This window comes from Magallana gigas, chromosome 5 (assembly GCF_963853765.1).
Source record: "Magallana gigas chromosome 5, xbMagGiga1.1, whole genome shotgun sequence".
Taxonomy (NCBI): Eukaryota; Metazoa; Mollusca; class Bivalvia; order Ostreida; family Ostreidae; genus Magallana; species Magallana gigas.
In genome coordinates, this window is record NC_088857.1 from 27,525,977 (window position 1) to 27,550,247 (window position 24,271).

The 24,271-nt window shown below is 33.5% G+C and overlaps 3 protein-coding genes across 3 annotated transcripts; 1 reads left to right on the top strand and 2 right to left on the bottom strand.

The window, feature by feature from the left end:
- Positions 1–7,989: 7,989 nt before the first annotated feature.
- LOC105340659 (uncharacterized) lies at positions 7,990–10,969 on the bottom strand. Its single transcript, XM_011446832.4, has 3 exons — positions 10,793–10,969; positions 9,901–10,086; positions 7,990–8,253 (listed from the first exon to the last, which is right to left on the bottom strand). Exons 1-3 carry the CDS (start codon positions 10,901–10,903, stop codon positions 8,071–8,073), a joined length of 480 nt encoding a protein of 159 aa, XP_011445134.3. The 5' UTR covers positions 10,904–10,969; the 3' UTR covers positions 7,990–8,070.
- A 1,367-nt stretch (positions 10,970–12,336) lies between these two features.
- LOC105340668 (versican core protein) lies at positions 12,337–16,522 on the bottom strand. Its single transcript, XM_011446845.4, has 4 exons — positions 16,320–16,522; positions 15,958–16,184; positions 15,522–15,698; positions 12,337–12,958 (listed from the first exon to the last, which is right to left on the bottom strand). Exons 1-4 carry the CDS (start codon positions 16,520–16,522, stop codon positions 12,675–12,677), a joined length of 891 nt encoding a protein of 296 aa, XP_011445147.3. The 3' UTR covers positions 12,337–12,674.
- Positions 16,523–21,721: 5,199 nt separating this feature from the next.
- On the top strand, positions 21,722–24,048 carry LOC105340660 (interaptin). The gene is made up of 3 exons (XM_011446833.4): positions 21,722–22,632; positions 22,784–22,879; positions 22,979–24,048. The coding sequence occupies exons 1-3, from the start codon at positions 21,757–21,759 to the stop codon at positions 23,303–23,305; spliced, it is 1,299 nt and encodes a 432-aa protein (XP_011445135.2). The 5' UTR covers positions 21,722–21,756; the 3' UTR covers positions 23,306–24,048.
- The last annotated feature ends 223 nt before the right edge of the window (positions 24,049–24,271 follow it).

Sequence of the window (24,271 nt, forward strand, 5' to 3'; positions counted from 1 at the left end):
GGCAAATCCGGTTTGATTTGTCTGCAGAATCAGGAAATCGTTAATATTTGATCACAGGAAAAATTATGTAAAGGTGATTATTTTTGCCATCTGTAACCTGAACAATTAAGAAGATAAGTTATAATAATATTTTTTTTTAACTGAGAAGAAGTTCAAAGCCGAAAACAATGAGACTATAAATCTGACCATTATCTCTCATAATACTTTAAAGTTCTGAATGGTGACGATAAAATCAGTCCTTGTGGTATTGATTGGCCTTTTTTATATTCTGTTGCTAATTGGAAGTACAATTCAATTTTTGTCACCAGTTTTTTTTCCTTTTATTTTAAAAAGACAAAGAATAGTCACAATGCTTTTAACGTCAAATCCAATTTGGTTAAACAGATGTTCAACATTTGTGACTGGTTTTCTTTCCATCTAATATTGATTTCAGATATAGAAAATCTACTTACATACAGTTTACAAATGACTCGCGCATCCACTCGAGTTACATTTCAATTAAAGTCGATGTCAAATTAACAATAAGAGATATTTATAACTAAATAAATGACGTAGTCATCTTTGGTTGGGACTTCTCGATAATTAAAAAAGGGTATGTACAAATAACATGGCATTCTTCTCTCCAGTACCACTCAAGGTCAAAGCTAAGTAGTTTGTTTAATCAGTTAAATCAAAAACATAATTTAGAAATTATTGAAAATTGGTAATTAAGACCAAGACTACCGGGATTATGAAGTACATTCTGAGGACAGTTGGCATGCCTTAAGCTTAGAATCGTTTTTAGAGTTTGGACTTTGGGTAGTTGTGTTAAACAGCAAAGTGGCGTAGGCTAGGCCTGTCTATTTTATTGTTCGCCACGCTGCCATGGCTCTTTGAACTCAGGGAGATTTGTCTGGCTTTCTAGCTAAGACTATGCAATCTATGCATATTTCAGTTACGTCCTACCGAAAGTCCAAGGTGTTGTTAAAATTGTTCAAATTGGGATTATTATTATTGTGCATTTCCAACAAAGCCGGTTAAAAAATAAATAAAATGTGGGAATATATTCTTATTTTGAGAAATTAAGAAATTAGTTTGTTTTACCTATTAAAAAAACATGCAAATCAAATTGTCGAAGATTGAGAAAGTTGAATTCAGTTTCTTGTTCAACATCAAGTTTAGAGAAAAGCATGAAGACCATTCAATCAAAACTTATCAAACGAAAGTAAATTCGTACATAGATAAAAATCAATTATGGAAAAGACAAGTTTTCCTCCCTATTTCTCTAAAGTATCATTTCTGGTCGAAGTAGATTTGATATTGTGCGTCTAAAGGTTTGTGATATATTCATAGCAGTGGGTGTGAAAATGCACTTAATTTTTCGTATTCGGTTTCGTTTACATGTGTTACATTAAAGTTTTAAAATTCATAGAATTTAAAGCTATCTATAACAATAGTTTCAAATTCTCTGAATCTTAAAATTTTAATGTAACACATTTGCACTCAAAAATCGATTTCGAACTCGACAGTAACTGGAGACCTTATAAACAGTGGCCGACACTTTGAAAAGCAGCAACATGCATGAGCTCCCTTTGAATAGAGGCATTATTGTGATATAAGGTATATGTTTGATAATTGCGTAGCGTTTAAGAACGAATTCCAAAAAATTACAACTAAAACGTTGTCATGGTTACTTCTACTTGAAGCTGTTTAACTTTTATTAATATCATACGAGACTCTAGTGTTTAAAGGTTTTAATACTTATACGTAAGGTCACTGACAGGTAAGATTTCAAGAAAATACAAAAAACATATTATTATTGTTACAAACTACACGTATGACCGATATCAACGATTCCCTTAGATAAGAAATGTATTGAATATGAGAAAATAATTTAATCGTAAAGCTCATCAAAGTACTGACCAATGCTACACGACCTTTGATTTTACATGAAACATGTTGCTCAGTGATGCAATTACAGCGCAAGACATAAATTGATTAAACATCCAATGTTTTATAATAAATGTAAACAATAACTTTAAAAGTTGATTTACAAAGCGTAGTTTTAAGCTGCGGGGTTGGGAAATGTCGCGATATTGTTGAACAGAATACACTATGTACAGTATAGCCTTAATTTATTTTCCTATTTTGTTTTGACATAATTCTAATGAACACCGACAGAGTGGATCAAAATTCTTCTTGATTTTGAATCGCGATTCACTGACATACTTAGGTACTCAAGTAGGCACCATTGTGTGTCAAAATTGTAAACATCATTTACAGGACAGTACAGATCGACAGACTTTGGTGAATACAATAACAATAGTCCGTGTACATTTGTACAGTACTGTATTGTGTTAAAAATCACTATATTTATCAATTGATCGATAAATAAGTCATTTTAAGTTATTAAAACGTAAAGCCGAGATTCGCCAAAAATTGCGAATTAGGGGTGTTCTTGTTTGAAATAGAACTTCTTCTTGGAATAGTATTTTGGTATAACTTTGCAGAAAACTGATATAGAGGTAACCGTTTAAACTGTGTCAAATTTGATGCAAAAATATTTAGAAACCTAAACTAGTGATAAAAAAAAACCCCGTAAAATTACTGATAACTGGCCCTGAACATATTTCTCAATCATATCAGTGATTTTACTTTTTTGTGAATAATAAAGTAATTTAAGCGTGGTTGCATTTGAGATTTGAACTCCTCTGTTATTTAGGGCTTTGATTCATGAAACTGAGATAGGTAGCTGATCGATTAGCTTCAAATATCAAAGACCTGGAGATCTGAATCTAGACAGAGTACACGAAAGATAAAATTACCTTTGAAATAGAATATAAGTACATTCGAGTACATAGAACCATTTAACAAGAGTTTGGACTTTGGGTTGTGGTGTCAATCGGCAATGTGACGTAGCCCTGTCTATTTCATTGCTTGCCATTCAGTCATGGCTCTTTGAAATTAACAGGATTTGTCTGGCTTTTGAGCGAAGACTACGCAATCGGTGTATACCTGGTATTTCGCTTGAAACCAGCGTCATTTTAACTTGTTTTGACGCAAGAAATAGATCGTTACATCCTACTGAAAGTCCAAGGCCTCGTTAAAATGGTTCTAACATTGTTTACACGTCCAATGCTCTCTTTTAATCTTTTAACTGCTTATATAAAATTACATGTACCGACAAAACCTCGAACGCTGTTATCGTGATATTGTACCTAATTCATAATAAATTAAAGAAAGGTGTTTTGGATAAAAACATTTTTGTAATAAAAATACAACGACCCACAATTACACGGAATAAGTTCATCTCAGCATGGCACCGATTCGATTTTTGTTGTGCCCAGCTGAAAGATAAACAAAATACATCCAATAATGAACCGGCGCTCAGTGGGGCATTAGCTTTCAAACTATCCATAGAACCTTTTTTAATAGAGAAAAACCATAGCCTGGTTTATGTTCTGTTTAAATTGTACTCTATCTGGGTAAAATTGGATATAAATCTTGCACAGCAGTTGTTAATATCTCAGTATCATTATTATCTGTATAAACAATGAAAATGTTTGCCTTTAAACAGATATAGAGAATAAGCTCGCCAAAGTCCCTTGGATGTCTTGAATTAATAATAAACCTTCTATATTACTACTCACGAAGCGTCGCTTTGGTGCGCTTTGTAGTAATGTTATTTTTTATAAGCAGAACATAAAAATAATGAAAGGTTATAACCTACAAACTTTTCCAATTCGTTTTTTCTTTTTGATTATTTTTTTTAATCTAGGAACAGGAAAAATATCAAGGTAAACGTCCGGATAAATTTTTTCTTTGAACTTTTGTTAGTTTGTTGTTGTTGGGTTTTTTTTCAAGAAAAACTTACTTTTTTTTATTAATAACATAATAACTGATAACTAACAACTGAGACCAAGATCTGTGTTCATCTGTCCCAGACAGATCTTGTAGAAAGTTCCAAGTTGTCAAGGTTTACTCCCTTTGATCAAAAGCAGGCACGTGCAAAGTGCGCTCGTACACTGGACCTTATAGCTCCTCCTTTACTGCTTTTGCGTGAATGATTGTGTATTGAACAATTAAGATTCCCATTTCAACATTGTGACGTGATAGGGGCCTCGCTGTATGTAAATAGTCACATCTAACCATACATCTATGTCATTTCAAAGTGGACTGCCGTCTGTGCTTGGTCATTTTGCAATCACCTATGAGCGTAATAATTAATCCATTGGGAACTATGAAACATACAATTGATTCTAATATGAATAAATAATTACACAAATGGTGTTCTACAACACCAGGCACCGATTTAACATATTGTATTAATGTCAAATATTAGAACATTAAAGTTTATTCACATATCTTCCTGGATTAATTCCATCAATAGTTCATGTACATCGTTCATTTCCCGTCCATTTAATTAAGACCATCCTACATTGTATGTCTACTGTCATTGATATACATCTTTATGCTCTCGTATCAGACTTTACAGTCAAAATGGCAAAAACTAATCATGGACGAGATTATTTTCAAAATCATAATCTTATTATAACAATCTGCTGGCTTTTTACAAATTATTCGAGTATTTTTTGTTTAACTTTAAGGCATAACTTTTTCCAGATCTGCTGATGTAAAATGTCTTAAGAACTTGGAATTGCTTATGTAGGATTTCAAAATGGTTCGGGTATATAACGTTTAATTAAATGTAACATACAAAAAGAAAAATTTTAAGTGATAAACTTTTTAATCAACCTAATCTTCGTTAAATGTACATCAGAAAAGCGCGGTTTATCAAAAACCCTGTTTATTAAATCTATTTTTTCGCTTGTTTTGGTCTAATCCAAAATCCGATTTTTGAATAGTAAAATCTTCTTAGATTCTGAAATAGAAAAATATATATATGATATTTGATATATCATCTCGACTGCTTTAATCCAACAAACTAAATAAAAAATGATAATTAACATTAAGCCATATTTATCGCCAGAAGCTTATTGACAATATTGCTTTGACGATTCTTCTGACCACAAATTTCAATCCACAGAATAAAGTTCATAATCTGTTACTTATATTTATGTAAGAACACGTGTACATGTACAATTAGTATCGTCCTGTTAAAAATATATTCTATATACATGTAACCTCTTCTGACCAAATTCTGTCTTATTTTAACATGTACAAATACTAAGTTAAGAGCAGAATTACATGTATTATAATGACACACTTTTACAGGTAAAATTAATTGAATTCTTAAAATTATAACATATAATTTTGTTCTAAAACATGGTTGCCCACCTGCCACAGACACACAAGTTGTCGACGCAGTGTCTGTCTTGTTCCCGGCAATTCCAGTCAGTGATTGCTAAACAATCATCTCTCGTGACACACTCTGTAACATAGACCAAGCATACACTCGAAATATACAGTTTAAATGCAGGTTAATAACGACATTTTTGAAGATTTGCTCAGCAGATACACGATCTGTGATATTTTTATAGACGCATGTTGCCATTTGTATCGTAAAAAAAAGCAAAGTCATGCGGGGATCCGGGGGGGGGGGGGGGGGGGGCAAAATTAAATAACCGTCGGACCCCCCCCCCCCCCCCCTTGGAAAATTTTTCTGGATCCGCGCATGAAAGTTAGCAGACCATTGAAGAATCCTTCGACGACGACGAGCAATCAAAGAGCGGTAACTGTGTATTCTATATTTATTTAGCGGGCTTTCCAAACATACACATCGTATGTACATACTATAAAATATCCACCATGTTTTACATATTGATATAAAAGTCAATAATTTAGCAAGATTAAATCAAACTATTTTTACATTTTCTTATATTAACTTTGGTATAATTGAATAATGCACGTGTATAAATTGTATGCAGTTTTTTTTTTGTATAGTGCTTACTTCTTTGGGGTGAGTTACATGTACAGAGTCCGTCCACGCAATGAAGCTCCGCCCCCGTGGAACACGTGGTGTGGATACAGTCACTCACCAGGCCGCTGGGGCATTTCTCGCTCCAGGCCGCGGCTACATGATCAATATTTTTCTGATTAAATTAAGTTTGCTCAGTGATTAACTATAAAAGAATTGTAATTAAAGTCATAGACTGAACCATATTGAAAATCTAAAAATTCGAGGAATCCATAACATTTGGGTAACGTCTACTCAAAATTAATGTCAAAACTTTAATCATTTAAAAAAAGCAACAACAACAAAAACATTGTAAAACCTGTATCTACCTTAAAATTATTTATGAAAATACAATGAATAAATGTGAATTAAAAAAACTTTCATCATCGGCTATTTCGTTTGCATATTTATTTAAAATTTAATCTTTACCTCTACTATTATATAAATAGTGCCTGTTTGGGAGGGTAACTGTTGAAATTAACACCCCGAGTCAACCATTGTCAACCGACGCGAAGCGGAGGTTGACAATGGTTTTCGAGGGGTGTTAATTTCAACAGTTACCCTCCCAAACAGGCACTATTTAATTTATTATACTGAATGTCTTAATTCTAAAGAAAATGTTACTGGTTTTATATAGAAAGTGAAGTGAATTCTACGGCGAACCGTACGCGCATAATTTACGCGCATGTAACAATTCGTTGTGTTGACCGTTGCCAAGTGTGTTGCTAACGCTGAGGGTAACAGAACAGATTACCAACTGCGTCTAAACCAATCAGATTTCAGTATTTAACATGAAAGTATAATAAACACATATGTCAACATGCAATAGTTATCGAGGACAAATATTTGTAATTTTTTTTTAATTTTTTTCCCTGGGAACAAGGACTTCAATTTTTCATGCCTATGTCGAAATTTCTAAACCATTGTTATGTTTTGATCTAACTGTATCTGTCAAAGTTTGTATAGTGATTATTAATTTTTCCTCTATTGTGTGTAAAGTATCATTATACTTGCCATATGTGTAAATCATCCTATTATTATCATAATACGATACGTAACTCAACAGCTATCTTTATATGAAAAAAAAATGTATATTTATCATTTCTATAAGAAATGAATTTCAAAAAAAATTAGAAATTGTAAAATGTTATCCAAAAAGCAAGCAAATAAAAAGCGTTGCAAAAATAGTTAGATGAATATTCTGCAAAATCTTACCCACAAAGCAACCCAATAAAACAGCTATAGAAAGTTTGTACATTTCTTTGCCCTGACTTCAGTACTCCGCACTTGGACGCGATATATAAGATGAAAGTAAAGTAGGGCAAGGTCTCTTAACAGCACGGCCATTATACATAATGATAAGACACGGGTTGGGTCGACTGTCGTGTCAGTCATTGAATACCTTCATGTGTATTGACATCCCCTTCGTTCTCTCTGTATTTTTGGTCGAAATCATGAAATTTAAAACTTACAAAGTAAATTATAAAGTTTTATTAATAGACATCGAAACCTTTAGTTGAAACTGTGTCTTAGGACAGTGCAGCTGACGGATGAAATACAGCTAATACTGCAAGAAGTTTATAGAAAGTTCAAACCAAATTGTGTCAGAAGTTTAACGGTGATCAACAAAAGCTGCATAATCCTTTTGTTCTTTTTAATTCTTGTCATGTCCTGATATATATTTATTGATGAATCTTGGTATTCTCTAATGTGTCGATGGTACAATCTAGACATCTAGAATGAATTGCATCCACCACCACCACCCCCCCCCCAAGATTGGTTGTCTAAACTAAACTGATTAAATGTATCTGCAACATAAAATAAAGTTTTAATAATGATGACTGTCATTTATTAAAAATCAAAGATCATATAAAATATTAACTACTCTGTTTTGTTTCACTTTAAAAGTGAGTAAACAAATATTTTATTTTTTAAAACATCTCATTTTTTAGTGAACCCTTTTAATGCATATGCATACAGCAAACAAAAAAATACATGTAAATATACAGACAACACAGTTCATTTACAAAAATTGTGCATACCAATATGGTGAGATTCTAAATCCACACAGTATTAAAAATGACCGTAAACACTTTTTATCTGATATACCTGTATTTAAAAATCAATCACAAATTTTGCATCCACACTGTATAAACACATGCTTCGAAACTGCATCAATCTTTTTTTTTACAATTACAACTTTCATCCCTGCCAGCTAGCCGAAATCGGTTTGCAGCAAAATAGTCATACATTTTATCAGCTAACGGTCTAACAACAGGCAACTCTGTAAATGTAGCTACAGGTTTTAATCCCACACCTCTGTACATCTCTCGTATTCCATCCATCTTTTTGTATACCTGTAAGAAAAAGATTCACAAAAGTTATATTTGAACCAAGAGGTCCAGAGGCCCATCACTCACTTGAGCAACAATAGCCAACAAAAGTTTTAGACTGTCTTTAGAGCATTAAATACAAAATATCTAGACAACTTAGTACAGGGTTGTCTCTAAGACATGGGAGGCGAGGAATTCTCCCACCTAAAATGACATAATTACCCAGCTATTTTTGCATTTCAAACACAATCTAGCCATAAGCTAAACCTCCAGACCCCCTTCTACTTTTTTTATTTCTTCCTTCTACTTCAATTTTTAGAGACAACCTTGTTAGTAGAATATATCTTGATCAAAGATTTTTTCTGTAACATATTCTTAAATTAAACATTGAGCTTCTTTTGTTATTTTAGTGGTTTTTAATAGGATTTCTTTTCAAAATTTCCCAATTTACTCAAATGTAAAAATTTAGCCCCTTCCAACCCCTACCCACTGGAATCATAATTTGAACAAACTAGAATCAACTTGAGGATGCTTCCACACAAGTTTCAGTTTTTCTGGCCAAATGGTTTTTGAAAAGAAGAAGATTTTTAACCTGGTTTTCCAAAGGAAAAATCTGGTAACTGTTATTAAAATGCCGGTAGTGAAAATGGCGGGTGGCAGCTGCCAAAAGGGTACCCCTATAGTATGGATAACTCCTCCTACAGTTTTCAAGATAGGAAGTTGTAGTTCTGCAGATCAATTGTACATATACCAGAGATATGAATATTGTTTTGATTATGATTTTTGATAATTGATGAAAAAATTACCAACTGTTGAACTTAGTCATTTTTTTGCATAATATTGCCTATAGGGTACCCAATTTTTACTCCTCCTAAAATTTTCATTAATAAGGCCTAAGGTTAAATTGTTGTTTTGCATATCAATTGTACAGCGATAATTATATTGTTATATTAGTTACATTGCATATAGAGTACCCCATTTTTCTGAATAGATAGTGTCTATCAATTCAGGGTTGACAAATGGATTATGGATACTGTTTATACAAAGCAAAACCCATTTTGCTGTCACAATGACAGCTTTGGTTTCTATGATTTGAATAAACTTGAATCTACACTACCTGAGTATGCTTCCACTCAAGTTTTAACTTTTAATTCTGGTCAAATGGTTTTTGAGAATAAGATTTTTGAAAAAAAGAAAGAAAAAAAAATCAATATTCAAAATTATCTCCCCTTTACAAAGGGTGTGGCCTTCATTTGAACAAATTTAAATCCCCTTTACCCAATAATGCCTTGTGTCAAGTTTGGTTGAAACTGGCCAAGCAGTTTGGAGAAGAAGATGAAAATGTGAAAAGTTTTAAACAACAACAGACAATAGACAAATTTTGATCAGAAGAGCTCACTTTAGCCTTTGGCAATGCACAACTTTTATTGTGCAATAAATATAAAATTTTTGTGAGAATGGAACTGTAGCTCTACAATCCATCAACCCAAATGTTGTGTAGAGCAACATTTCTGCAGCTAGTTCCAGCGTTAACTTAAATGTGAGTGAAATAGAAGGGGCTATAGTTTGGGGCATGCAGTTCATCTAAATGTATATTGGAGAAAAATATAAATTCATAAATTGGTGTTTTGATATTCTTTCCATCTGCGGTTTGAATTATCTAGCACTGACCTTGTCATCTTCTCCTATGACATGCATGTTTCCCATGGCCTCCTCATAAGTAATTCCTAAATGGTCCTCTGCTTTAAAGGTGTTTTTAGTTATGTCCACAAACTTCACTTTTCTCTCCTTATTGAAAAACAGTTTAAGAAAGTTTATTTCCACCCTGCATAAGGGACAGTCACCGTCGTAGAGAACCTTCAATATAAATTGTTAATTTTAGACAGCTGCATCCAGAGCGAGAGAGAGAGAGAGAGAGAGAGAGAGAGAGAGAGGGGTATTTGCCCCGAAAATGTATAAATAAGTACAGATCAATTTAAACAACTTTATGAAGCTATATAGCTTTTTCAAGCTATATACAGATAAAGCTAAATCAGGAGATTGTGCTGGACCTGTTATAGTCTGTCCCAAGTTCTTGCTTCCATCAATTTTTGATGATTTTTAATAAAAATACACATACCTGTGAAAGTAATACAATTGAAATCGATGAAAGGGAATATATCCAAGTTATCTTCATTGAACAATTATCCCTTTTCACTCATAAAATTTCACAGGAACAAAAACAATTTTGTTACGGAGATTTGTAATGGGAAATGTTTACATCTTTTCTCCATTCGGAATACACTCGGAATACATCGCGCAATTTTTTAACATTATCATCCGGGCTTATTAATGGCTGATGCAATGCAAAATCTCCGTAGACTTTCAATTTCGGGATGTGTATTGAAACCTGAAGCGGTAGAGGGGGCGTTTCAAAACAGATAATCTGGACATTTTTCATATTAGTGGATGAACATAGTTTGAGCACAAAGGTATTTACTATTATTGAAATATCAAGCAAAAAGTGGTGGAAGCAAAAACTCGGGACAGAGTTTTTTTTTATAAAAAGCTCATTTGATCATACCTTTGTTTTGTTTATCCGTTGAGATAAGTGAAAACTTCGGACATTGCCAACCGTACACACGCCTTTATACAATGCAGGTAGTCTCATTTTTATCATGGTCGAAAACAGCATGCACAGAAGCACAGCAGTCTGATGGTCACCTACGTTGCGCAACTTAGCTTGTTTTCATAACGTTATTAAAGGGAATCTCGATCCCGATGTGATATTCGATAAATGTCTGCTAATGAAAGTTTTCGGTGTAATCTTTTTCAAGTATGTCAATGTTTTGTTCAAATTTGACCAGAATTTAACTTTTCCTTGGAGTTAATTTAGTTTCGGTAAAAAAAATTATACATGTATGATATATATCATTTATTTTCCTTCAATTTTACTTTACACGAGTATTCCCAAATACCCCAAATCCTTTCACCGTAAGAAAACAACCCGCGTTGCTTTGAAATTTTTTTTATTTGCAATCCCTAAAAATAACCCGAAAAAATAAAAATTGAGAGCAAAAGGATCTGATCCAACTTTATGAATATATGCTTTTTTAAATATTTAAACCATGAAAATAATATCAACGAAAAGATTTTCTATATATTGTACAAATAACCTTAGTGAATTCAACGTTTATCCCAAATGCTCATCAAATCTAATGAACCATATGTATCAAAATGTAAAGCTTTTTCATCTATCCGAAAAAAAAATACTTAGAGCCTATATATATTTTAAGAAAGGCCAAATACTTTTAACTGTTTAAATTTTGTGAATTAATGTCTATCTTTTAAAAAAAAACCTCATAGCACTCTGTTTATTTATACTCGAAATTTATGAATCAGTCTGTTCTCGGTGAGCACTTGTACATTTTTTCCGTACCTCTGACATTGTACATTTATCTACATTTTGTAAATATTTAAGGGATAAGGAATCATTCTTTGAGTATTATGAAGTGATAATTTCGGTCGGGGCGTGTTCAATCAAGTTTTATGAAATTATTGGGTTTTAGGGTTCAAAATTGATTCGTAATGTTATCATAGACAAAAGCAGTTGAAAATGTAAATATCTATATGTGTGTACCTCATGTACCGTCATGTTGACGGGTTTGGTGAAAATAAATCGAATTGATTCATCATTATCATTATGATAAAATAAGAAATACCATGTTTTACCTAATAGATGCATCTACATGCTGAAAAATAATTGAATTAAAAAAATTAATTGCATTTTTATTACATTTATTTATTGATATAATTTTTACGCTCCAGTAATAACAGTATATATGTAAGTATTACCACGATATTTGACTGATTAATGAAAACTCCGCGCATGAAGTAACAATGGCAACTACACGCACCCTCCATGTGTTATATTTAAGGAACAATCCAACGAAATACACACTCTATAGGATACATACATGTAGTAATAAAACGTTTACTTGTATAAGGACCTCGGGCAAACAATAATCATGAATGTAGCATCGTTTTCTAAAGTGGTGGTTGGGGGGGGGGGGGGGGGGCTTATCCGAAGTCTTGACATGCCCCCCCCCCTGAAAAAAACCCCTTAATTTTTGCAAAAATTCATAATCCTTTTTCGTTCGGGGTTTGGGGTGGGGAGGGGGTGCAGTACCTCAATCCTCACCTTATCTTAAATAACTTCCAAAATCAACTTTCTATAGGTAAAAACGTTTCTTGTGAGAAAACGAGCATGGGCCATGCCTCCCTGTCCACCCCCTCCTGCGTGCCCCTCCACCCCCTTACCCATGCTATGTGCCTGATAATTACCAATAGTAGACTAAGCAATTAATTGGACCAAAACACTGACAGACGAATCTTCCTCTCACATGAAAGAAAAAAAAATAGACCATACATTTGAAAACCATATCATATCAATAAACACAAAAAAATCATCTAGGTCTAATCTTATGATGCCAAAGTTTAATTTTATTGCCTAGCAACGGCAAATCGCTGATCGCAATGACAACGACCAGTGTTGTGATTATTCCAACCCCAAGCATGCTGCCAAGAGCGAAGGCTGAAGGCCGAATGTCCAAAACAGAAGTTTTACGTCTTTTGATGGTAGATAATTCATCTTTCTTCAACAGGAGTTCTTGTTTGATTTTAACAATTTTCTGTGCCACCGAAGTCTCGTTATCAAGAAGAGGAACCCTGTCACATGGACACAAGCAACCTATAAAACAATATTTATGATACTTGAATCACCGTTGAGAGGGGGTGGGGGTAGCTACCGTTCGCCGTCGTTTGTCACATTTAAAATTTTTTAGAAAAAAGTTGTAGAGATTGGTGCAATTTCAAAAATCTAGCTTCAACTTTATTCTTCGGCATCGAACAGACAAAGTAATACCGTTTTAATGTGCAAGGGCGCATCTATCAAAATTGTGAAAATCCGTGTCCTGTAATGTTCAAGAAATTTTTTTTTTAAGTTGGGGATATATTGATCATACATGTACATCGAAATTGCATTGATTGTTTGTTTGTTTTTTTTTTTTTATTTATAAAGACCCTCTTTACAACTGAACCTCCAGAAGATACACTGTGTACTTTGTTTTTACGGAAAAAAAAGTGAGGATTTCTTTTTATACTCAAATGTCGAAATTAATGTCCACAGTTTCGCACAGTCTCGTGTTTTTTTTTTTTATTATAACTTTTTTAAAGATATGATCATAAAAACAGACGTATACCATATATTAAAATAAATATTCATGCAATACATTGCTATATTAAATCGTTATCATTTTAGATGAACGATGAATTTATCATATATACAGATATAAACTTAATAGAACTTCAAGGTGTTTACTCTGATAAATTTAATAATCTGAAACAAATATGTCGTCTCATCAACAGCACAGAGGAAATACCACAATACCGATTGAAATCAATTCTAGACCCGGGACGTAAACCCAAAACAAGAAATTGATTTTTAAATCTGCTGTTCATTTCGTCTTCGGCATTGTTTTAAAAAAATAGAAGTAATACGAATAAAACATCTTTTGTATTTTTTTTTTGCGCCTGCTTAATGTTAATGACAACCTTTTGCATTGATCTTAGTCTTTAGGTTTAATTGGCAACCTTAAACAATTCGAAAGCTCTGGATGAAATTCAACCAAACCAGTGTCCGTGATATGAAGTCAAGGTCAAGGATTCGGGTCGCAACCAGAGGTCAAGATAAACTACTTGAATTTAAGGAATAAGGAATCATTCTTTAAGAACATGTTTTATGAGGTGATCAAATTCGGTCGAAGGGGATAAATACGACGTTATTTGATCACCTCATAATATTCAAATAATGATTCCTTATTACATATATTTATATAATTTTCAGCAATTGTACGATTAATGTTTTGGACTGTACATTAATGTATTGGATTATACATCTACATTACAAAATCGATTTGTAGTGTTAATATTCATCATAGACAAAGACACTGGAAAATGTAAATATTATTAGGTGGAAATCAGTGTCCCCAACGGCAAGGCTAACAAATATGTTTATTTCACATAGAAAAAAACCCCGTTATATTTGGTGAATACTTAGAACTTCGGTTCAGTGTATACTAGTATATCTCTGGCAATATACTTTACTATATAGTATCATTGTAGACGTTTATTCACAGACTGATTCGTTGACATCCACTACGGTATCATCTTAGATTATTAGACTGTGACATGTCTATCAATGTACATGTACATGTAACGTGTCAATTTAGATATAATTGTAAACCTAATACTATAAAAAAAACTCTGTCCCAAGATATCCTGGATTTACATTTTGCTTAATTGCATGATATTATATAAATAGTGCCTGTTTGGGAGGGTAACAGTTGAAATTGACACCCCGAGAAAACCATTGTCAACCGACGCGAAGCGGAGGTTGACAATGGTTTTCGAGGGGTGTCAATTTCAACTGTAATCCTCCCAAACAGGCACTATTTGTTTTGTTATACTGAATGTCTTAATTTTTAAGAAAATTTTACTGCTTTTATATAGGAATAACGTGAATTCTACAGCGAACCGTACGCGCATAATTTTAGCGCATGTAACATTTTTTAATGTTACCCTTTGCTAAGTGCGTTACTAACGCTGAGGGTAATAGAAAATATTATTAACTGCGTCTTAACCAATCAGATTTCAGTATTTAACATGAAAGTATAACAATTATAAATACCTCTGGGTTCAACTGTGTTCATTCAAAAGAATGAAAAATTTCAAAGATTTCTCAGTCGAAACGCCCCTGTTAGCTTATCACTCAGGTTTCAATACAATGATAAAAAATGTGATGTCTACGAAGATTTTGTATTGCAGCAAGCCCGGATGATAATGTTGTAAAATTGCACGATGTATTCCGAGTGTATTCCGAATGGAGAAAAGATGTAAACATTCCCCATTATAGATCTCCGTAAGGAATCTTTTTTCGTTCCTGTGAATTTTTCCGAGTGAAAGATGATAATGTGTCAATGAAATTATCTTGAAAATTATCCCTTTCAACTATTTCAATTGCACTTTTTTCACAGGTATGTGTATTTTTATTTAAAAATCGTCCAAATGTGCTGCATAAATATCTTGGGACAGACTATATAAACCTTACTACCGGAAAACAGGCGGGAATTTGAAATCATTTTAACATGATTTTGGATTATAATTGTGAAAAAAAACTACGTCACAAAATCTAATAGCTGGTATAAACTTGTATAAATAATTATTAAATAATTCTGGATCTACGATTGACTGACCTGTGGTATTACCAGGTTTCCAGAACCCAGTGTGAAGACACACTACCGTAATAAGGAGCCGGTCATGTCTGAGTCTGACCTCCGACCCAAACTCAAACACCAGGTCCGTCACAGTGTCACTGAAAGGATGTAGCAGCTGGGTGGAGGCATTCAGTGGGAGTTCAGACCCCCTGCAAGCTATTGTCACGTTATATAATTAGCAAGGGTTCTAATTCAATAAAGTAACATCTCTTTGATATTTGTTTTCTTTCTACAACTAAATGTCGACTTTAATTAAATAATATTAAAACTTTTTTTCCATCCAGGTATTATACAGGTATTATAATATTATTCTCCACGTTTGGTTAGGTTATAGGCTACTAATTTAGTCAAACAATGGTAGGCTTACATATACTGGTATAATGTTTTACCTAACGTTGTAATATGAAGTTCTTACCGGTCCTTCTAGAGCACACAGCCGAAAAAAGGTATCTATTAGGAAACGTATACCAGCCACCGTCCTGCTTTCTCAAGCTGACATACTTTGCTGAGCGACGAACGATAACGGATGGTTCGTTGACCTCCCAATCAGTGAAATTTTGGGTCTGATTAAACATGTCCACATATGTTTTGTTATTGGAAATGTAACGGATTCCAATCCATGTATACTGCTTTGAAGGGATTCTAAATTGTTGAACAGAGATACATTGTAATTTTATTTTTTTTTTAAAGTTTTTATGGTATGTTTAAAAGGGTATACCGGAATATCAAAATTGGCTTAACCACAATTATTTTGTTAGATGCATGGTCTCTACTCACTTTGATATTTCGAATTTAAAGAACTCCAGTGTCTCATTATCGGGAACAGAAGCAAGATGGCCCCCTTTAATCTGACATTCTCTTTCTGCTTCCCAAAATGACACGGATACATTGCTTCTCCAAAAACATCTTCCATCCAACGCGAACATAGAATCTGGACACGGCTTTTTAATCGTTCCGTTTGACTCTGCAAAGAATGGCATGTATATATAGATTTTTTCGTTTGTTTTGTGATAATCAACTAGTTAAGGACATTTTATGTGATTTTTTTTTTTTTTTTTACAATTTTACATTGAAAATCGTTCTGTTGAGAAATGAATGATTTATATAAACATACAATTATTATTTGATATAGTTAAAAAGTTTTTTTTATCAACCTTTAGGTAAGGAGCAGAGAAAATAGTAAAGGGATCCACAATTCACAGCATTCATTCTTGACTTCATGACTATACAGTGTTTTGAGGTAACGTAGTCAATGGTGTAGTATGCAAATCGTTTCCATTTTGTAAACTTTGGCAACATGTCATGCATGTCAACATAACCCCTCGATGATTTATATTTTATCCCGATCCATGTGTAGTTAGATTCGTAAGTTCTGTAAAAAAAAATGTTACTGTATTTGAAACGGTTTTGTCGCTAATAATTATTTCTTTGCTCCATAATTACGAAAAAAAACAACAAAAATAACCTTAATTCTTCTAAACCTATCATTTAGAATGCATTACATTTCTAAGTTACTTATTCATTCCGTTAGGTAGTTGGAAAGTTCCCTATGCCTTTCCAAAAAATGTCAAGTACTAGTATCTCTTGACAAAATATCAACTCAAGTACAGGTAATAAGTAGAATTCATTATATACATGTAATAATCATTGATGAATGTTTACGTTAAGTCGAAAGAGACCACCTGTTCTTATACCAGAATCCTTTACTCAGACGACATGAAGTTCACAACTCTGTATTACATGAAGTTCACAACTCTGTATTATTATACTTTTATGTTAAATACTGAAATCTGATTGGTTTGGACAGAGTTGGCATTCCGTTCTATTCTCAACACACTTGGCAACGGGTAACATGCGCGGATCCAGAAAATTTTTCCAGGGGGGGGTCCGAAGGATAATAGTGTTTGCCAGGGGGGGGGGGGGGGGGTCCGAGGCATATTTTCGCGATAATTTTACTATGTAAATTTAATAAATTTTCATTTTCCAGGGGGGGGGGTCGGGACCCCCCCCCCCCCCCGACCCCCCCTCTAGATCCGCGCATGGGTAACACAACGAATTGTTACGTGCGCGTAAATTATGCGCGTACGGCTCGCCGTAGAATTCACGTCATTTCTATATAAAAGCAGTAAAAATATTCTCTAAAATTAAGACATCCAGTAAAATAAAATAAATAGCGCCTGTTTGGGAGGATAACAGTTGAAATTGACACCTCTCGAAAACCAGTTTTCCTCGGGGTGTCAATTTCAACTGTTACCCTCCCAAACAGGCACTATTTATATAATAGTGACACATCATGTCGATACATATTAATTTTGTCTGTTAAATGCAAAGGAAGTTTTATCAACATTTTAGGTTTTACCGAACATCTATGTTTTTTATGAATGTCATATTTCATACGTTTTTCCCAATTTTAAACGATGCTACAAGCTATAAATAGTCAAGATGGTACATGTATATCATTCTTAATATTTATTCTCCATCTGTACCCCATTCCCACTTTTCCGACACAAATCTACCTGTATTTTGTCTGTATTATTTTCAAAAATGTTCGCCAAAAAGGAAGACACCGTCAAGATAAGCTTATCGTTTTTAGAAAAAAAAAGTTTCATCGTAAAATATTATAACTAACGAAGGGCCACCAATAGTTGCAGTAGGTCTCTTAAGTGAACTAACAAACACGACTCACAGATTGGAAGAAACAAAATTATTGCTATTGTGATTTGGAATTTCTGCTAATGTTCCGTTGTTTTCGCCACATTTAGAATTTGCATCTAAAAACGTGAGCTTCTCCAAGATACTCCAATAACATAGCCCGTAAATGTCAGTTCCATTGCACGGTTCTAAGAAAACAAGAAAATAAAGTATATCCATTTTTTTTTTTAGAATAAGTGAGGAATATGAAATCGAGGCTTTAATATGCCTTTTATTTTGATGCGACTAATTAAATTTGCTTATGAATAACTTCGATCCTTACCTTTTGAGTAAATATCAGTAGAACACATGGTCAAAAAGGTTTGGTAAATTATCATCCCAAATATTAAGCCTCGCCATTCTACGTGCATTATCACCACAAAAATACCAACTCTAACCCTCAAGCATTTAACGAACTTCGCTTTTGAAAATCTTATCGAAATTGAAACTGATCACCTACCATTCAATCGCGAACGTACCCTCAATACTAATAATAAGAGGGTATATGCCCTTTGTGACAATGAAACTTGTAAAAAGAAGTGCATCATATCTCAATTTACTAATTAAAAAAAAAACTATACATAAGGACCTTGTTCTTGTATACTGATGAATAAGAGAGCAATTTATCACAAAGATGTATACTTTCAATTTAAGTTTTTTTTAAATCCATGCTGATGAATTCGCTTTTCAATTTACATAATTGATAGATAAAGCAATGAAATATTCTCAGTTTTCGAGATTAGGAGCATGATAATCATAAGACTTTTAATTGGTCTTATGTGAATGCCATCAACACATCACAATCAGGTGAGACTCTTTGGCACCATATTCTAATACTGGTCTATTAAAAAGTGGTGTTAATTTTAAAGTCATTTGATTATTTTCAAGGAAAAACATTCTTCGTTCTAGACCTTGTGCAGAGTACGGCGGCTCGGAACTTTTCAAATTTAATACAATACTAATACTAATTGTTCTAATTTAAGGAATAAGGAATCATTCTTTGAGTATTATGAAGTGATAATTTCGGTCGGGCGTGACCAAATCCAATAAAGCCTAAAGGGTTTTATGAAACATTTGATCACGCCCCGACCGAAATTATCACCTCATAATATTCAAAGAATTATTCCTTATTACTTATATAATTTTAAGCCATCGTAGGATCAAATATTCAAATATAAATAAGCAAACCCCACTGGCGCCTCAATTTGGCGTCATTTGAAGTTATGGGTTATATTTTACAAAATTGATACGTAGTGTTATCACAGGCAAAGACACTGGAAAATGTAAATATAAACGATTAAATTTCTAGTCAGCTAGTTTAAACCAGATAAAGACAACCACTATATGATCGTTATATCTGCTATTTTTATTTTATTTTTTTTTTAAGTATTACATTTTTCAGTGCCTTTGTTGATAAAATTACTAGTCAAATAAAAAAATTTCTTTATTTTTTCAATAATTTTATTATTAGCACATTGTCTAAAAAGGCGTGTTAACAGCATCACGTAGAACTTGCTTTGCAGTACATGTAATACAAAGTATGCATTACATATAACACTTTAAGGACAAAGGTTTGTTTGGCATGATAAAAGCTATGTATAAAATACTGATAGTTTCAATTCTATGTACAAAAAAAAAATGTAAATATAAAGAATAAAAAATCCTTCTTTGACTCTTATTGGAGTGATCATTATAGTCGATACGTGATCGACCCTATCATAAATCCCTTCTGATTTTGATCACGTTCCCGACTGTAATGATCATCCCGTAAAAGTCAAAATTTAAAGAATCTTATGATTCTCTTTCTTTAAATTATTTTTTTTTACAAAAGATAATATATCAAGTTAAAGTTCAGTTTATTCCTTCAAACCAAATAATTTGATACCAAAAAATAAAAATATAAAGAGTAAACATACATGTATATACAATGTACAAATCGTCAGAGGTATACATACAAAATCATACACAGGAGAGAGATAGTGATAATGAACGTATAACAGAATTCATGCTTACGTAACGCTTTGGTATTAAGTATCAGATCAAGAAAACAACAATGGGGAACAGACAGCATCAAAATTATTTGAAATAAATACAGATACCTTTTTTCTCGCATGCAAAATGTATTAAATCCGCTTGACGTTACATTGAATTTTATTAAACAAATGATCATTATTAACGTCATAATTTACCTTAAGCTTGAAAATTAATAAAGACACCGTTATCAAAATGAGTAAATACAACTAAGATAACGACCAATTTAATCTAAATAGGAGGGGATGGACTGGCAAAATGTTGACATAGAATAATTTATTGATTTTCATTCCTTTATGGGAGAGAATTCATCAAGGGAGAGATCAGAGACAGTTAATGATTTGATATTCAACACCTACGGTCTCAATATACAACATTAATAAAAATGACCCCGGGTGAATTTTCAAACCTGGGTCTACATTCTTAGCCCGGGACACTTTTATAAAATTCTGCTGATTATAGAGAATTGATAATAACAAAATAAAAAAAGATGAATTTCTGTAACATTACAATTTCCCTACACGATTCACTGGTGAACATGCATAACGATCAATAAGTGATGACGATGCATTGGGAAAACTACTGAAATCAGGCAAGGTAAATCTATCATATTTGTGTTTTTAACATTTTCTATGTGTACACTTATCTACTTACTCGTCCTACATGAAACTGTGTCAACTGCTACTGTATGTAAATCTAATTATTAATATACATGAACCAATTGTGAATTGTACCATAATGATGATTTCTGATATACTATTAGATACTTAAGTAACCGATTATTATCATGTTGTCAGGTTATACCGGTATACATGTATATGATTGATTAATTGCAGGACATGATAATTCTATTGGTTTATTGAATATGTTACCATTATGTAGCTTTGAGTAAACTAATGTGTATTTTATGATTATTAGTAGATCATTATTTAATAAGATAATTTCCTTTTATATTTCAATGGTTTAAGATCTGTGTTCTGTCCATAATGTTTGACAAAAAAAATCGGTGATTGTCTTGGCTATTTCATTTATGAACCTAACTGTTCAAAGACACACGTGACATTGAATATGTTCCTCAGACCTTATCGGAGGGTCCTGGTCCTACCGATCGTCAAAGTGTTTGATCATTTTTTCATACAACCACATTAATTGTTGTGTGTATGTGTCCATCTTAACTTCATATCTCAAATCAAAAACCCTACATCTCTTGACAACGATGATTTTATTGACAAAATGATGTGCTTCGTTGGATATGCTGTCACATCTGCTAGGCAAGCTAAATCTAGTTGATAGGATCAATACACAAAATTAATGTGGAGTACTACTTTTCGTATAATTGAACAATCTGTGCGAAGCATGTATTATACACTTATTTGCTATTATTTGTAGCTAGCATTGGACACGGTCGATCGATGTGGGCAAACGCTGTGAACCTGCACATATATAACTATCACAGCCATGGCCGATTCCTCTTAATAGTAGGTTTAGAAGAATGACAACAGAAAGGGATGTCAGTAAAGAAGGAGCGGCAATCGATGCTGCAGATTGTGACAGAGACAGTTTGGAAGATTTAACTTTTGCCGCGGTGGATGATGCGAAAGGGTCAAAAGAAACAAAAGAACAGCAAGATGTTGCAAGTCATAAATTCGAGTGCGTCAATGACATTGTTCCTATCAGTTGTGAAACACATGCTAATGGTGACGACAACGACCATTCAAGTAAGTCTACAAATAGTACAGGAGGGAGTCTAGAAAGCATTGAAAGTAACGCATCGAGGCATTTGGACAAACACACTTTAAAAGAGGGGGATTTTAAGAAGTTTTTCACAGAGTCACATCATCCTTCCAAGTTGTTTGATCACAAAATCAGCAGACGTCGTACCATTGCTGGTGTTACTGCCATTCCAAAAGCAAGTTCAACAAAAGATCTTCATCGGCAGACCTCGGAATTTGGACGACATATCCCCCTGAAACCTCTTGGGAATACATCCAGATCTGACGAACATCCACGAGAGACGGTATCAAGTAGACTGAGATTCGCCAAAGGTCACGTGTCTCATGACCTACAGGAGTGTGACGGCAAAACGTATGTCACTCCAACACAGCGCAAGGAGATGGAAATGAAGACACTTAAAGGGGAAATCAAACAACTGAAGAAAGATGTCGCTGAACGAGTGGAAGAAATCGACTTGCTGAAGAAAAACCTCGATAAGGAAGCGGCAGATATCATTGAGAGTAAAGATCTCAAAATTCAGGAAATTCGGGCTGAACTGAAAACCATGACGTCGTGTCAGGATGAGCTGAAGGTTTCATATGATGAATCTTTACAAAAGATTTCCTCTCTTGAAAAGACTGTAAATGAACTTAAGGTAAACAAATTGTGCACAAAATTGGTTTTCATTACCAAGAATGACATATATTATAACATTAAAAAAAATACAATATAAGGACAATTAAGTGGATGACTTTGTTTACGACTTCGTGTATTTTATAATACGTAAAACATTGCTTTTTGAACAGGCTGCAATCGCTGAAAATGATAAAAAGAATGGACAGATATACTATGAAATGTATCGGAAAGGCCAAGAATCAGCAAAATTTGAAAGGAATTTCGAGGTAACAACATACATTTTTATTTATTTATTTTTTTTTTTTTTGTGAATTTATTTTAAAAGCATTAAATGTGAATTTTAAGCATTGACAATAATATTTTAGATTGAAAGACTAGCAGCCATATCCGGGAAATCTACGTCTGTAACGACTCGGGAGCTTTTAGAAAAACTGATGAACACCGAAACGGAGCTGGCCAAATGGCAGTCCTTCCGGCGACAGGAATCCTACGAACAGGCTGACCGACCAGAAACAGAGGCGGCGGCCATTTTACGGTTCCTGAAGGACTCGTTCTACCATTACATCACTGATCAGAAACAGTCTGACAACCATCTCCGGGCCATGATCCGCATATTTAATTTCACTGAACCACAGAAGAAGAGGATAGCTAGTGCAATTGCCGAGCGTATCAACAAAAAGAACAGTTTGTAGAGATGTAGAGAGAGGAGTGCATTGAAAGTAGTTGCTTTTGAAGAGACGCCGATCAATCTGATATGAGATTAATATTGCTGTTAATGAGACATGATCAGTTGGCATATTGAAATATACAGTGTCATCTTAAAGTTTTCGAATTACAAATTGTATCTTTTAAAGTTTTTTTTTTATATAAGACATGGCATATACGTTCATTATTTCTTCCGTTTTATTGATAAAATTTATTTTAAAGCTAGTATGTTTCTGATTAATTGATAAAACTTAAGACAACTTCATGAAGACACGTAGAACAGAATAGTTACATGTAAATGTTTGCTTGAGCTGTTCTTGATACACCTTGTCTATAAAGGAGAAAAAAGTCAGATAAGTTGATATGAAGAATAACCATTCCTATAAATTTGGTAAGTATAATTTGATCCATGGAAAACTTCGAGCAGACTTGCAGAGTTGTCCATCCAGGTCTTTCTTGTGCGTTTCTAGAAGATGCAATTCGCTGTAGATCTTGTACATGTATGTAAGCCATGCACTTCAAGTTGACAAAAAAAAACGACGTCTGATAGGCCTATTTGACCTCTATTCATTCTTGTGGACAAATGTAAGTTCATGGTGTAATAAATAGAGTAACTTCTAATGCACGTACATGAATTATTTTTTGTTAGTAATCTAGGAGCGTGTTTAGATATACACTCCAGTTTGTTGGATTGGTTGTTCATTGGCATTAATTATAACAATAAATATCTTGTGAAAAATTGCGTTTTATTGAATTTAATGGGTGGATATCAATACTTTATTCGAAACATGACAATTGCTTTGAGTCCCTTAATTTTTTTTTTTTATGATTTTGGAATATCTTGCAAATAATTGCAACAAAAGCAAGTCAATGTTTTTGGGGGTTTATTTTGTTGAAAACTTTAGTTACGAAAGATGTTTGCTGTCCAATACCTCGGACCCCCCCCCCCCCAA